This window comes from Pongo abelii, chromosome 1 (genome assembly GCF_028885655.2).
Source record: "Pongo abelii isolate AG06213 chromosome 1, NHGRI_mPonAbe1-v2.0_pri, whole genome shotgun sequence".
Taxonomy (NCBI): Eukaryota; Metazoa; Chordata; class Mammalia; order Primates; family Hominidae; genus Pongo; species Pongo abelii.
This window is the reverse complement of record NC_071985.2, coordinates 2,239,405-2,255,948: the sequence shown is the minus strand read 5'-3', so window position 1 is coordinate 2,255,948 and position 16,544 is coordinate 2,239,405. Positions and strand designations below refer to the sequence as shown.

The 16,544-nt window shown below is 54.5% G+C and overlaps 1 protein-coding gene across 1 annotated transcript in view; it reads right to left on the bottom strand.

The window, feature by feature from the left end:
* Positions 1-16,544, bottom strand: part of LOC112129364 (kinesin-like protein KIF28P) — a 71,329-nt gene that overhangs the window by 14,205 nt on the left and 40,580 nt on the right. The window contains 11 exon segments of the mRNA XM_054542740.1: positions 34-141; positions 1,021-1,139; positions 3,633-3,777; positions 4,716-4,839; positions 6,316-6,370; positions 8,275-8,428; positions 9,497-9,579; positions 11,454-11,563; positions 13,753-13,835; positions 16,391-16,431; positions 16,434-16,501. Coding sequence (XP_054398715.1) covers positions 34-141; positions 1,021-1,139; positions 3,633-3,777; positions 4,716-4,839; positions 6,316-6,370; positions 8,275-8,428; positions 9,497-9,579; positions 11,454-11,563; positions 13,753-13,835; positions 16,391-16,431; positions 16,434-16,501 — 1,090 coding nt within the window.

Sequence of the window (16,544 nt, the reverse complement as noted above, 5' to 3'; positions counted from 1 at the left end):
CACCTCCTGAGTCCTGTCCCTGTGGGGCCTCACCTCGTGAGACCCGTGGTGGGTCACCTTCACCAAGACCTCCTTCTGTAGGTCATAGCCCCTGGAATCTGACGATGCCAAATTTTTCACCTTCAATTCCATGTTAAGTCCCTGGTAAAAGAAACACTTCTCACTGAGTAATCGTACATTTGGCCGGGCACAGTCCCTCATGCCTGTAATCCCAGCACTTTGGGAGGCTGAGGTGAGTGGATCGCTTGAGCCCAGGAGTTCAAGACCAGCCTGGGCAACATAGCAAAACCCCATCTCTACTAAAAATACAAAAATTAGCCGGGCATGGAAGTGCACGCCTGTAGTCCCAGCTACTTGGGGAGCAGAGGTGGGAGGATCACTTGAACCCAGGAAGTGGAGGTTGCAGTAAACCATGATTGCACCACTGCACTCCAGCCTGGGCGGCAGATTGAGACCCTGTCAAAAAAAGAAAGAAAGAAAATCCTACATTCACAGCTCATACCACCTTTGCAATTTCTTTTTCGTTCTCCCACCTTCCGGCTTCCTAAATGATGAATGAATAAGACTTTCTCTAAGATGTCCCACTCTTGCCCCTTGGATTTCCCACTAAGAGGAAAGACAGAGCACCAGATTTTCTCCATTCTATCCTGGAACTAACACTTGGAGTCCCTACCAAATTGATTAAATCTCTTACAAGGTTCTGGCTGATGGGAGCTCATGTCTCCAGGGAGCTGTCCCCAGCCCAGGTGGCCTCCGTGGCACAGCAGCCATCAGGGTGCCTAGACCCGGAGAGGCCCCAGGACCATCTGGCAGGGCCTGCTCATGGCCAGCAAGAGTTGGTCTGGGATCCCGGTGGCCCTGGTAGGCTGCTGGTGAAAGGAATGGTACTCGGGACTGGGCTGGGCAGTCTGGCTTCTGTCGCTAGTTCCCTGAGAGTCCTTGGGAAGGCACCCCTGCCCCACAAGGCCTTGAGGTCCTATCTGCACCTGGCATACCAGCTCCTGGCTCTAGCTAAATTACCTTCTTCAGCTCTTTATTCATTTGATTTGCTTCTGCAACCAGCGGCATCAGTTTGATGTAGTCCTGGAACGCAGCCAGGACACTGGGGTCTGCCTTGCCGTCTCCACCGTCCACAGCACCTGGCAACAATCATAGTGGAGGCGAAAGTCAGTCACTTGTTCCGCCATGAATAATTTTTTTTTTTTTTTTGAAATAGAGTTTCACTCTTGTTGCCCAGGCTGGAGTGCAGTGGCACCATCTCGGCTCACTGCAACCTCCGCCTCCCAAGTTGAAGCGATTCTCCTGCCTCAGCCTCTCGAGTAGCTGGGATTATAGGTGCGCACTACCACACCTGGCTAATTTTTCAATTTTTAGTAGAGATAGGGTTTCACCATGTTGGCCAGGCTGGTCTCGAACTCCTGACCTCAGGTGATCTGCCCACCTCAGCCTCACAAAGTGCTGGAATTACAGGCGTACAGGCATGAGCCACCATGCCAGGCCCTTTTTTTTTTTCTTTTTTTTGTTTTTTAGACAGCTGTCTCGCTCTGTCGTCCAGGCTAGCGTTCAGTGGCATGATCTCTGCTCATTGCAGCCTCCACCTCCCAGACTCAAGCAATCCTCCCATCTCAGCCTGCTGAGTAGCTGGAACTACAGGTGCAAGCCACCATGCCTGGCTAATTTTTAAAATATTTTATAGAGATGAGGTCTCACTTTGTTTCCCAGGCTGGTCTTGAACTCCCAGGTTCAAGCGATCCTCCTGCCTTGGCCTCCCAAAGTGCTAGGATTACAGGCATGAGACACCACGCCCAGCCACCGTGAATAAATGTGTATGCTTATTTGTTCATTCATTCGTTCAGCTGTTCATCAAATATCTACATTTTAAAATTACAAGCATGTAATTTAAAAAAAAAAAAAAAAGGAAAATGGCACTGCCTGGCTTCTCCTTACGTGGCTGCTTATCTCGACCCATGAATCCTGGCCGCAGGCAGGAGGTCCTCTGCCCCAAGTTCCCATTCTTGGTCTCAGGGTCCTTGACCCAAGGTGGCTCCAGACTGGAGGTGGGTGGGGCAAGGTGAGACATGGCTGGCTAGACAGAAGGCCTGGAGGTATCCTCAAGCTGCTGCTGCCACAGCAAGCGACCTGTGCTTCTCTTATACTTGGGGTGGCTTGAAGGAGGGGCTCGTGGAGATTATGGGAGGATCAATATCCCTCGCAAACCCAGGCTGGTACTGCCTCTAATCAGGAAATCTCAACTCTTAGGGACCCCTGGCCTGTGGGTGCACACAGTGCCCTTGGCCCTGAGGTCTGACTCCAAACCGCTCACACAGCTGCTGCCTTGTTGGGGACCCAAGTCTTCCCTAGGGTCCGAGCCAGGGTCTGGGGCTGGTTCAGCTTCATGGCACCACCAGGGCCACAAGGGCAGCGGCACAGTCAACCTCTGAGGGCAAGTCAATGAACAGATGGCTTTTCCGGGCCTGGTATGACAGAGTCTTGCTGGTTCGTTGTTTTGTTTCGTTTTGTTTTGAAATGGAGTCTCGCTCTGTCACCCAGGCTGGAGTGCTGTGGCACGATCTCAGCTCACTGCAACCTGCTCCTCCCAGGCTCAGGCAATTCTCCTGCCTCAGCCTCCCGAGTAGCTGGGACTACAGGTGTGTGCCATCACATTCGGCTAATTTTTTGTATTTTTAGTAGAGACGGGGTTTCACTGTGTTAGCCAGGATGGTCTCGATCTCCTGACCTCGTGATCTGCCCACCTCACCTTCCAAAGGGCTGGGATTACAGGCGTGAGCCACCGCGCCCAGCCTGGTTCGTTTTTAAAAGTTGAGAACTTCAGCAGAAGAAGAGCAAGGAGGTGAATTTCAAATCGATTTATTTTGCTGAAATTCTGAGAGAAACACTGTGGTGTAGGGAACAAGGAGGAACTCTTTTGCATACACACAGGTGGATCTGCCCACTTTCCACCAGCGGTTTCATTACTGCGAGTTCAGGCAGAGTCCGGGTATTGAGCAAAGCGTGGGGCCCCTCCAGGAAGGCCGCACATCACTGAGATCTCAGCGGGCTCCAGCCTCACCTGGATTCTGGGGGAGCCACCGGAGCGCGGTGAATCGGGGCCGGGGAGCAGGGGGGAAGGCGTGCGAAAGCCCCAGCAGAGACAGGCAGAGGCGGGCGGCCAGCGTGGGATACTGCTGGGGGTTGCGTTAAGGGGAGAAGGGGAGATTCTGTCTCAGAAGCCTCGGGCTGCGTGTTCTTCTGGGCTGCTCATTGCTAGCCCAGAGCAGGCCCCTGCCGGCCCCTCTTGAGTTGGGCCACTGCTTCTGCAGGCCCAGCAGGCCCCTGGGGGCGGCCGGAGGCCACTAACTGGCTTCTCTAGTTCAGCATTCTTCCCTCATTTGCTGTGTACCCCACTCTCTTCTCTACCCCTTTGAACCATCTTTACCCTCATTCGTCAGGGAACATTTAACGAGTTGAATGTTTAACGTGTACTCACTCTATATGGAAATCATAATTCAATTTTGTAAACATCAGACTTTGACAAAACAAACGATGATTTTCTTAAGGAAAGCAGAGAGAGTGTGAAATCACTGCTCTCAGATCGGCACACGGGAAAGGCCAGCAGTCAGGAGGGGGCTCACCGAGTTTGTCTGCGCTCACTCCCTCCCCGGCTGCCCTCTCCAGCTGGCAGAAGTCGTAATCGAACCTGCTCAGGTCCTCACTGCCCCGCTCTGAAGGAAACCCCACGTACAGGTAGGTGCTGCTGGATCCCAAAATCAGGCGGTCCTGGGGAGGAGACGGTGGGCTCAGGAGGGGTTCGAGGCTAAGGAGGGTGAGGTGAACCTCCCCAGTGAGAAGGATCTGAGGAATGTCCTTCCCTCAGGAATCCCCCAGACAGGGAGAGACCCAGACAGGAGGGAGGTGGCCTCTGGCTCCTGCGTTCACCTTCATCGCACACATTGAGGGTGTGACTCCCTTGGCCCTGTGGGTCTGTGGGGACCACCCAGAGCCAGGCCCTCCCTCTACGCTTTCCAGGCTGGTCTGGGCGAGTGCAGCCGTGGCTGCAGGGGGCACCAGGGCCTAACTCAGACTGCAGGCTAGAGACGGCCTCTTCCCAGGGGTGATGCTCAAGCTAAGCCCTTCTGGGTGGTAAGTCTTGGGGAAGCAGAGACAGCTGCTGAACAACCAAAAGAAGGGCAGTGTGGCCAGGACCAGAGGCCGAGGGAGGTCACTGAGGGGGCTTTCCAAAGGGAGAGTGGCCAATCCCCATCTGCCTGTCCTGTCTGAGAGGCTGTGGCCACCAGGGAGGGGAGAGGGCTGCTGGGAAGCTGTCAGGGGCCCCAGGGTTGGCAGACTGGAGAGGAAGAGGCAGCGATGTTTGCAAGATGCTGTTCAACCCCTCTCAGAGACAGGCTCTTAGAAAAATCTAAAATGGCACAAAATGTTAGAGCTGGAAGGGACCTTGGAGAACACCTAGTTCAGCCCTCCTTGTTTTCCAGGTGAGGTCGGAGGAGTGAAGTGACTTGCCCAAGACCACACAGCGAGTCAGGAGCAGGCCTGTCCCTCCAGCAGCGGTGCCATGTTGTCCCCGGGCTGTGGTGGCAGAGGAGCCGGTGTGAACGCCCCATCCTGCCACGTCTGTGATGTGGGCACCTCACATGACTGTCCCCTCACAGCCCTTGGGGGGGACCTAGGACATTCTGTGAGCCCACAGGAAAGTTTACCAAATGCTGCAGCTTTGTCCTGGTGGTGATGGGCACCCCGTTAACGGCAACCTTGCATTTGCTGTGTGGAGTGACCGTCGCTTTACCGTCGGCATTTGTGAAGGAAGCGTGTTTATCTGAAATTCTAAGAAGACCAGAGTCAGTCTAAGACACCCAGCAAATGGCGGTTTTCGTGAGCAGGTAGGCTTATCTTTCTCATTTGCACAGGAGGGAAGATCTACAGCTGAGGAGGATGGCAGGTGGCCTCTCGGGCCTCCTGTGCACTGTGGCCCATGATGTATGGGGACAGCAGCGGGCGCAGGAGGACCCTGCCCTTGGGGAGCACGAGGAGCTGGGAGACAGCAGGCAAGGGCATTAACAGAACGAACACCAGCTGAGGGCCTAGCGCTGTGGGGAGCCGGCCAAGGCCACACTGGAGTCCTCCCGCTCCCAGACCAGTGGGATGGGGTGGTGGGAAAATGGCAGCAAGCAAGCTTCAGGAGAGACACTCAGGAGGCGACTCTTAACGAGCCTCACCTACTCCAGGTACGTTTCGATCTGTTTCTGCGCCCTCGCGCAGACCTTATAAGATTTGGGGCTGGACGTCAGGGGTATCAGGTTGGCGTCCCTCCTCCCCGCCCCGCTCCCCTGCACCGGATGTCATCTGTGTGTCCTGAATGACTGGCTCCTGCCTTAGCATGTTCCGTGTTCCTGCACTCTTTGGCCATTGCAGAATGTTCTGGATGTGGAGACTCGTGTGCATCCAAACCCTTTTCTGCATGGGGCCCAGGGATCCTGTGGGAAAGGTTGCGGCCTCATCACTGGAGTTCAGACATTTATGCACCTGTGCGTTGGACTAAGGACATGTTCTGGAAAGGGACTTGAGGGGGATCTCCAGGAAGATGTCCCAAGAAGGAGGCTGGCAGTGCAGGACGAGGCGGGGCCAGCCGGCCCCTGGGTCAGCACCCCTGCCACCACGATGGCCCGTGGGCTTTCATATGGGGGCGGGGGGTGATCTGTCTGAAGGACGTAGGTGATGGTGCTTCCCAGCTGGAGAGCTGGAAGCAGGAGGAGGACCCTCCAGCAGCGGCCTCCCAGGCAGGGCAGCCACAGAGCTGGGGACAGCTCTTGACTGCGTGAGGCCCGGCATGGGTTTCCCAGGGCTCCTGCAGGGGCCTCCTGAGGGAGCCCTCGGGGTCACTCCCCAGTCTGGGCTTTCTGTAGTCCAGTGGGTCAGGGCTCCAAACACCAGGAGAGATCCAGGGATGCACTTATGTTTGGGCCACCCCCGGTGGGCTTGTTCGTTCAGCCCCCTTTCGTTTTCTGGCCAGCTCTACTTACATCTGTTTGTGAAGAATTATTACACAGAATCTAGAAACCAGCTTTCCCTTTTCTCCCAGGGTTGGAGCCCAGGAAGCAAACCAGCACTGCACCCTGGATTTCAGCCAGAGGACGAACGCCCTGCCCTCAGCTTTCTCAGACCAGCCCTGGAGTAAGTGGCCCGGGGAGACCTGGGCAGTGTCCCTGCTTGTCCTGCAGACTGTGTGGCTCTGTAGATCCCTAGATGGAGGAGTCACAATTCTCTAATGCTGGACGAGGACACTGATTCATGGAAGCTCACCCCAAACCTTGAATCGTGATAGCATTTGAGGCAGCCTGACCAGCGTCACATGAACCTGAAAAGAATCAAGATATGATTTATTTTAAAAATAAATCAGACACTTTCAGAATTTGACCGTAAGAAGTTAACATGTCTGATGTGTTGGAAGTGACATTTTCTCTACAGTGGGATGGTACTGAAGGGATTTTTCCAATTGGGATTTTCAATCATAATGGTACTTAGACATACTTTTCTTTCTGCCTTGTGTGTGCGGGGAAGGGGAGGGGGAGTTCCTAACTTTTTAAAAGTTCCACCTTCTTCATGAGCATTCTGGAGGAAGACACCATTAGTTCTGGGCCTTAGGAGACCCGCTGAATACTGGCCACAGGAGAGGTTCTGGTGTTTGAAGCTCTGTTTCTGTGTAGTGACAAGGAGTGCAGACATGTCACCCCCCACATCCCCACATCCCCACATCCCACGGCCATCTCGCACGGAGCCCTCGCGGCCGTCCTGGGGGTGCACGGAGCCCTCGCGGCTGTCCTGGGGGTGCACGGGGCCCTCGCGGCCGTCCTGGGGTGCACGGGGCCCTCAAGGCCGTCCTGGGGGTGCATGGGGCCCTCGCGGCCGTCCTGGGGTTGCACAGTCGGGGAGGGGAAGCCAGGGGCTCCTGCGGTCCTGGGTGCTGTGTTCCAACCTGTTCAGCACTCATTTAGGTCAGGAAGACAACTCAATGGCTGATGCCCTCCTCAGAAACCGCTAAACAAAAAGGTAACAAGAACGATGCCAGGATAATAGATGAATAAAACGTGCTGTGTACATCCAAAGGAATGTTTTTCAGCCTTCAAGAGGAAGGAAATTCTCACACAAGCTACATGGATGCACCTTGAGGACATTCTGCTGAGGGCATGAGCCAGTGAGAGAAGGATGAAAAGGTCCTTACCTGAGGTCCCCCCATCCTCAAACGCACAGAGACAGAAGGTGGGACAGTGGCTCCCAGGACTGGAGGGGGAGGGGCAGCTCAAGTTTCATGGGTACAGAGTTTCCGCCTGGGAAGATGAAAAGGTACCGCAGATGGATGGTGGTGATGGTTACACAATATGAATGTACTTAATGCCACTGAGCTGTACTCTTAAAATGGTTAAAATGAACTTTATGTATATTTTACCAAAATGAAAAATATTTAAAAAACAAGAAAGAAAAGAAACATGCCTGTGGGGCAAGAAGCATGAGAAGGGCGGGGACGGGGGGCAGGGGGAGGGCGGAGTGGGGAGAAGGCAAGGTGGGGGCAGGGGGAGGGCGGGGGCAGGGGAGGGCGGGGGCAGGGGGAGGGCGGAGTGGGGAGAAGGCAGGGCGGGGACGGGGGGAGGGCAGAGACGGGGAGGGCGGGGACGGGGGGAGGGCGGGGAGGGCGGGGAGGGCGGGGGGGGCGGGGGAGGGCGGGGGGCGGGGGGAGGGCGGGGGGCGGGGGGAGGGCGGGGAGGGGGCGGGAGGAGGGTGGGGACGGGGGAGGGTGGGGGCGGGGGGGGTGGGGGGAGGGCGGGGGGGGCGGGGGAGGGCGGGGGCGGGGGGAGGGCAGGGGCGGGGGGAGGGTGGGGAGAAGGCAGGGCAGGGGCAGGGGGGCAGGGGGAGGGCGGAGGCAGGGAAAGGGAAGGGGGAGGGCTGGGAGGGCGGGGAGAGGGCGGGGGGAGGGCGGGGGCGGGGGGAGGGCGGGGGCAGGGGGAGGGCAGGGAGAAGGCAGGGCAGGGGCAGGGGGGCAGGGGGAGGGCGGAGGCAGGGAAAGGGAAGGGGGAGGGCAGGGAGAGGGCGGGGGGAGGGTGGGGGAAGGGGGAGGGCGGGGCAGGAGCAGGGGGAGGGAAGGGGGAGGGGAAGGGCAGGCAGGGGAGAGCAGGGAAAGGGGGAGGGCAGGGTTGGGGCAGGGGGAGGCAGGAGGAGGGTGGGGTGGGGAGAGGGCAGGGCGGGGGCAGGGGGCCGGCTGAGTACCAGCTTGAATGAAGTACTTGAGGACCCCGGTGAGCTGAGGGTCCTCGTTGACGTTAGGAAGGTGAGGGAAGGTCATCATCTGCCGCTCCTGCAGGAGAAGTGGAGAGGGTGGGCGTCACCCGTCCGCACCAGCCCACTGGGGAGAGCAATACTTCTTTCCCGTCTCTGTGCACCTTGTCAACCCTCCTGGGGAGGGAGGAAAGCTGAGAGGGGCTGGGGCGTTGCTGATGGTGGGGTGGAGTCTCAGGCAGGCCAGCCGTCAGGAGTCTGAGTACATCTGGACGGGACAGTTCCAAGGCACCGTCTCCCTGCTGCCCTCCCCAGCTGTCTGCATGCCCCGCTCTGCTCCCCCACCTGGGCAGGCCCTCCCCATGTCTCCATGCAGCCTCTCGTTCTCCCGAAGTGCCGCTGGCTGGCTGAGAATCAGATGCTGATGGCAAAAAGTGGGGTATGGCACGAACCCTCGCCTGGGAACCTGAACATGTCATTCGTCCACACAAGGACTGTTGTGGCATAGGGATTTGACAGTAAACAGAACGGGGATGATTATGCAGCCATGAGGAAGACTTTTACAGCTTGAAATCCTCTCTGACAAAGAGTAAGGAGGGCAAAAACCCTTCCAATTTTTACTGTATATGCAGAACCCAAAATCCCGTATTCCTCCATGTGACCCTACTTGACCCTTGAAGCTGAGAGTCCCAGCCACCACTTACCCAGAACGTGACTCAGCACAGCCCTAACCGTCTGGCTTCCTGATGCCACAGACCCCACCCTGCTCCACCCCCCAGGCCCTGAGGCTGTAGTTAGGCAGTATGAGGTTCCGGAATCCCCAGCTCCAGTCCCCAAGTACTCCAGGTCTGATCCTCGACTTTGGGATTTTCCCAGGGCCTGGTGGCCACAGGGAGTGGGATGGGGTGGAAGCCGGGGTGGTGAGGGGAGGCCGAAATTCACATCACAGCCCGTTTAGGGTGTGATATCATCAGCGAATGCCAGGATAGACACCCGGCCTCACGCCCTGCCAGGCACTGAGGCCTCCCCGGTTCTCTTGCTTGCATGCCCTGATGTTCTCTCCCTAGCTCTGCCAGTAGCATCATTACCAGTCACATGTTACACATTCACCGAAAAAGCCTCGCCACAATCAGGCCTGGCCAGCCGGACTGCAGCCTGTGCCTGGTTCCCTGCCCTGGGCTCAGCCTCCGCAGGTGGTGGAGGTGAAGCTCACCTGGGCCTTCTCCAGCAGGTGTGCCCAGGTCACCTGATCAGGAGTCCCCAGCTGCTGCTCTGCCTGGAGACAGGCCGACGGCTCTGGAAGGAGGGAGGCATTTTAAGCAGCGGGTCTGCAGTGCTAGGGGAGGCACGGGATAGCTAGGGTGTCTCCGGCTCCATTCTCAAAGCCCAGGATCCCGGCAGCAGCAGGAATGCACCACACTTATGCGTAAAGACGAGATCTTTCGGTAAGTCCTACAAAGAGGACTTTTCATTTCCCTAATTTGTAAGACGTTAGTGCAAGAAGGTCCTTTAAGGGGGAGGCCTGAGTTCAGTGTTCTGTCTTATTTTTGTACTTGCTCAGGCTTGTGAGGGCATTTCACATGATTCCTCGCTACAGGGAATTCCCATGAGGTCGGCGGATTCGGGAAGAATCATAGGCTTACACTGTTTTCCACATAGTCCGTGTCTGTGCTTGCGAGCAGTGGGGGTTACATGGTACGTGTAGGTCCACGTCTGGCATGTCCAGTTTTTTATAGTACGGAGATTTCTGACAGGCAGAGCCAGGCCCGGGCCGGCCACACACACGTGTGCACTGATTCTGATTTCGGGAGCGCTTTGTTGAGGTTGAAGCCTCAGCGAGTCGGGTCGTGTGCCTGGGAATGGGCCAGGTGGGGCTCGGGCCTGGCCCACCCTCCGTCTGAGCCTTTGGGTAGCCTGGCATGATGGGTAGGGCAAGGGGCGCAGGAGGTCCTGCCACTACCCGAGGGCCCCCAGGAGGGAGGGAGCCCATTCGATATTGCTGCTTTGATACCGGATGTTCATGCCAATTTCATCTCAGTAGTTTTATTTTACCTTTTTATCCATCTCATTTTAAATCATTAATGAGCATAAAACGATATATATCTTTATGCTGCCAAACTGCAATCGAAGGTCTGTACCTATCACAGGGGTTCTCGATAATTGCACATGTTGGAATCACCTGGGGCGCTTTAGCTCTGACCGCTGCCCGGGATTCTGGTTTAGGAGGTTGGGCGGAGCCCTGTCACCAGGTGGCTGGGATGCACAGCCAGGGTGGAGCTCTGTGTTGGAGGAGGTGGCCAACCCTCCATGGGCTTCCAGCGTCATCTCTCCGCAGGAAGCCCTCTGCGGGCAGACATCAGGTGGCCACTGTCCAAATCTGGTAAGGAAAAACATCCTGGGAGAAACAATGATCTCAAAATAAAAATGAGGCTGGTCGCGGTGGCTCAGGCCTGTAACCCCAGCACTTTGCGAAGCCGAGGCAGGAGGATTACAGCCCAGGAGATTTGAGGCTGTCGTAAGTGGTGATCACACCTCTGCACTCGAGCCCAGGGGGACAGAGCGGACCCTGTCTCAAATACTAAATAAATAAAATGTCAATAAAAATGAGAGTAAGGGCCGGGCTCGGTGGCTCACGCCTGTAATCCCTGCACTTTGGGAGGCCGAGGCGGTGGATCACGAGGTCAGGAGATCGAGACCATCCTGGCTAACACGGTGAAACCCTGTCTCTACTAAAAATACAAAAAATTAGCCAGGCGTGGTGGCAGGCACCTGTAGAACCAGCTACTCGGGAGGCTGAGGCAGGAGAATGGCGTGAACCTGGGAGGTGGAGGTTGCAGTGAGCCGAGACTGCGCCACTGCACTCCACCCTGGGTGACAGAGCCAGACTGTCTCAAAAAAAAAAAAAAAAAAAAAAAATGAGAGTAAGATGATCATCTTAAAATGCAGGGCTATTATTTCTCACAACTGCAAGTGAGTCTACGTTTATCTCAAAATAAAGTTTTTTTTAAAAGGATGGAACCACAATATCCTGGACAAAGCCCCAGTGCTCCCCACTGTGCCCCAACCACCCCTCAGATTCGAATCCAGGTGCTCCCTCCACCCCCGGCCCCAGGCTTCAGCCAGGTCAGACCCCCCCGTTGCTCAGGGCATCGGCCCCTGACTCGGTTTACCTGATATTATGGAGTTTCTGCATCTCGGCAGCAGCTTGCTGTTCTCCACCCTTGACTCTCTCATCAGTGTCCAGGTGTTGACTAGTGCTTTGTTCCGGATCTTTTTAGCCCTTTCATGTGCAACGATGGACACACTGTTAGGCCTGGAGCCCCTTGCTGGAGCAGCAGCACCCCCAGGGCACACTCAGGTCTCCCCCCGCCCCAGATGACTTGAGATTCCGCACCAGGTCTGGTTCCATTCAACCATTAAGACCAAAGTAACTTGAATCACCTGCACAGTTCAAATAAACATGTGCAGCTCAGCCAGGCCGGACCTCAGCCCCTGACATGTCCTGGGACCTGAACACACTCAGCCAATTGGGGTGACTTGGTTAACCTAAGAACCTGTCCAATCCCTGTGGCTGCTGAAATAACTCCTGGCCTGGAAGCTGTCGGGAGGCTCTGCTCTGCACGTGTGCCAGGCTGGGAGGAGCCTCAGAGGTGTTCTAGGTCACTCCTTCCGATGTCATCAGAGAAAACAGATGCCCCCAAATATTGCATGGGATATACAGTAAAACATTCCTTGTTCTCTGAAATTTCAATGTAACCGAGCACCTTGTATTTTTATTGGCTAAATCTGGTAACTGTACCCCTTTCGTTTTACACAGGGGAGATGGAATCAGAGTTTACAAGTCCCACGGGCTGTGGGCACCATTTTCTCTTTCCTCTGTATCACATGGTCTCTTGCGTAAAAACTGGGAGCAACAGATTTGCATCTGATAAGCAGGGAGAAAACAAACGTTCTGGATACTGCTTAAGGCAAAATTCGATTTAAAGCTCTGAGCTTGGGCTGGGCATGGTGGCTCACACCTGTAATCCTAGCACTTTGGGAGGCTGAGAAGGGAGGATCACTTGAGTCTGGGAGGTTGAGGATGCCATGAGCCATGATCGTGCCACTGTACCCCAGGCGGGGCGAAAGGGTGACACCCTATCTCAGAACATAAAAATAAAATCTGAGCTTGTGTCAGATGCTGGAAGAAAATGCCTCATGGTGTGCCACAATACTGAGGCTGTGCAGTGAAGAATGAGAAGGAAGACATTTGTCACCAACATGCAAGTGTTCCCGTGCTGAGAAGAGGGCCAGAGAAAAGACCAGAAGGGGAGGCAGTTCCTGGATGGCATCATAATAACCACAGTTCCCAAGCGTCACTCACACACCAGGCAGAACTCTGCTAGGCACAGTTCACACATGACCTCCCGTGGTCCTGTCCCCAGCGCTGTGAATGAGGAATGCTTGCTCAGTGTAACAGGTGATGGGGGAGAGGTTCTATTTCTTGCCCATGGTCACAGCTGCTAGGGCCAGACTCTGTCTGACCTGTAAGCCCACAGACCTGGTTAATGACGTATCAGGGCTGGCAAGTAAGTTTCACCTCACATGCCAACTCCAGCTGCCCAGAACCAGGCCTGACAGTCCCAATCTCCTGCCCGGACTCGGTGGGGAGCTGTGCTGGTGGATTCCCAAGGCCAGCCTTTGCCTAAGGAGGGCAGGGCAGCATGTGGGGAGGGTCCTACTGTGGCCACAGACTCCCTTCTCCCCACACCTCCCTTTCTTAGAAGGTTCAGGAGGGCAGGCTTGGAACAAGCTGCAGAGGCCGAGGAGCAGGAACTTGGCTTGGTGACAGCCTCCCGTAGTGCTGACCACGTGGGCCTGTCTCCCAGCCAGATGGGTGGGAAGGAACCTGGCAGTGACAGCCCCTCCCCGCCTGGTGACTCCTGTGGCCATCCGGCCACCTCCACAGACTGCAGTGTGCAGTGTGGGCCCTGGGAAGGGCGGTAACTGACAGTGTGGAGAGCTGGTCTGTGCAGGAGCTGCAGGGCTGTCCAGCGAGTGGCTCTGACCGAGGAGCTGTCGCTTACAGAGCTCATCTTCATTTGTCATTAGCATAAAAATCCCCTGCCTGGCACCATTCTGTACCCATGCCTTGTGTGACAAAAGGAGAAAGCTGTGAACAGCCGTGCTATTCAGCAGGAAAATACAGGGACAGATCAATCACATCAGGACAAGCATCCGTGCCACCCCCTTCCCTGAGCCCCTGGCTCTGCTCCCATCCAGGACCCAGTGACACAGCCCTGCCCCGAGGCTCCGGGTCTCCATTCTTTCCCTCGTGCTTTAGTTCCTTTCATTCCTCTCTCTCAGGTCGTTTTGTTTTCCTCCTGGACCCCCTTCCCAATGCCAATCCCTGCAGTCTAAGAGCACTGACAGACTTTGCTAGATTTAGAACGTAGAACCACCATGGATGATAAATATTCACAGACGTACCTTTCCGCATATCTTAATGTTGATAGAGTTTCCTCATAGCAGATGTCAGCTGGACTTAACAGCCACAATCTGTGAAAACAGCCCTTTCAGACTTTGTTACTTATAGAGTTTATTGTTATTAAAGCAGCTCATATTCACAGAGCAGTTTGGCATCTTGTAATTTATGATATTGTTCCAACTTTACAGTTTAGAAATGGTGGCTTAGAGGCCACTTGCTGAGCTGGGGCTCGAACCCACCCCTGCCTTACTCATACCTGTGCTGCCAGCTGCGGTACTGACCGCCCTTGGGACTGAGCCCTCCGTGGACTCCCTCGGGGGCCTGAGTGATGGTTGAATGTTAGCCTCACAGAGACCTTGCTCGTTTCCTGACAGCCACTTGTATGGTTTCAAGTCTGGCTGTGACTTTATTTATACTTACGTTTTTTTGAGACAGGGTCTCACTCTGTCACCCTGGCTGGAGTGTGGTAGAGCAATCATGGCTCACAGCCTCGACTTCTTGGGCTCAGGTGGTCCTCCTGCCTCACCCTCCAGAGTAGCTGGGACTACAGGCATGCACCACCACACTCGGCTAATTTTTGTGTTTTTTCTAGAGACAGGGTCTCCCTGTGTTGCCCAGGCTGGCGTTGAACTCCTGGGCTCAAGGGATACGCCCACCTCAGTCTCCCAAATTGCTGGAATTACAGGTATGAGCCATCGTGCCCGGCCTTGACTTTGGATTGATTGATCTAGAATTCAGAAAAGTTTTCAACTCAGAAGCAAACTTAGTGATGATTGGGTGGGCAGGTCACTGAGGGTGGCTGGGGAGGGTGGCTGAGGGTGGCTGTGGCAGCTGCCATGTGGCAGCACATCCTTTGTGGGCCGGGAGGCCCATGACACAGAGCACTGGGATCCCCGGAAGTAATTATTTACGTTTGTCTAACTTCACAGCTTTTAAAGCTTGTTCGGTTATGTCATCTCATTTAATCATCATGGCAATACTTTCAGGTGTATTTTTATCACCACTAAAAATTAAGGCTGGAAGACATTTGTGCTAAAACTGGGATTGGCGACATAGAGACTGGAGAGCTTGGCTGTCGGCCTTGCAGGTCCTCTGTTCTCTTTGTTTCTTGAGTTGATGGATGCCACCCTCGGCCTCTCCCGAGCATGCTCCTTTGTTAAAGCTTGCAGGTTCCCGAGATGATGGATGCCACCCTCGGCCTCTCCCCAGCGTGCTCCTTTGTTAAAGCTTGCGGGTTTCCGAGATGATGGATACCCACCCTCAGCCTTTCCCGAGCACGCTCCTTTGTTAAAGCTTGCGGGTTCCCGAGATGATGGATGCCCACCCTCTGCCTCTCCCCAGCACGCTCCTTTGTTAAAGCTTGCGGGTTCCCGAGATGATGGTTACCCACCCTCAGCCTCTCCCGAGCACGCTCCTTTGTTAAAGCACTGCACTGCCCTCAGGCAGCCCCTGTCCAGTCTTGCAGGTCTGGGCGTCGTCCTGTGGGTCTCAGTGGCTTTGCACACATCTGCTGAGACCCGCTAGGTTGAATGTTGTAGGTTAACGTTCAGAGAGCATCTTACGGGCCTTCTTGTGTCCCAGGTTTTTGGGGGGATGTCCCGTTGAGGCCCACAGGTAACTGACAACCAGAAAAACTTTAAAATGAAGTATTGAAAATGGTCAGGATTGAGTGATAAAGGGTAAGGTTGTGTTTTACTGTGGATTTTGGAGAGAAATGCATGTAACTGGTCCCGACAGGGGACGTTTCTCTCCTAAGGAGGACAGCAGAGTGGAGGCCAGCACTGGGCTGGGGGCAGAGTTCACCCCATTTTGTCCCTCCCTGCAGCTGAAGCTGAAGAGCAGAGTCCTGATTTTAACACATTCCACCCTGTACCCACTTGGCAAACATTCGATAATGAGATTCCAGAGCCTTTGCTGCGATAACACAGTCAGCTGCTCTCCAGGGTGAACACACAGTCACACTGATTTCCAGCCTTGCCGGGGGATGACTGCTAACTTAGAATAACATTACATTGCTAGTTGTTTTTTTTTTTTTTAATGGTACTAGTTTTTTTCATGATAATAAAAGTAACATATATTCCTTGTAGAGAACTTAAACTACAGAAAAGAATAAATTTAAAAATTAGTAATATACAAACATTGTTTGAACATTGTACTAGAGTACCAGAAGTTACGAGATAATGGTAGGTCATCATTTGTTAGTCCTGAGGGGGAAACTAAACGAGGTGCAGTGGCTCATGCCTGTAATCCCAGAACTTTGAGAGGCGGAGGCAGGTGGATCACCTGAGATCAGGAGTTCAAGCCTGGCCAACACAGTGAAAACCCGTCTCTACTAAAAAGAAAAAAAAAATGGCCAGGTGCATGCGCCTGTAACCCCAGCTACTCAGGAGGCTGTGGCAGGAAAATCGCTTGAACCTGGGAGGTGGAGCTTGCAGTGAGCCGAGACTGCGCCACTGCACTCCAGCCTGGGCGACACAGCGAGACTCTGTCTAAAAAAAAAAAAAAATTGCTAGGTTAGGTCAATGCAAAGTACTATATTATATTACAGGTGTATTGGGAATAATTTTAATCACAACAGCAACAACAATAACAACTATAATAGCAGAATCAGTGTAAAATGTTATAAGAAAGGTATTTTACCAAAGCGGTTCTGCTGTTCCCACCCAGACCTGACTGGAGAGTTTGGTCAGAACAGAATCTCTGTATGGAATGTGCAAGACCTTCTTCCCCATAGCTGCATCAGCCAGAGCACTGAAAGAAAAAGAAGATTCAAGACAGAAAAAGAATGCCTCAA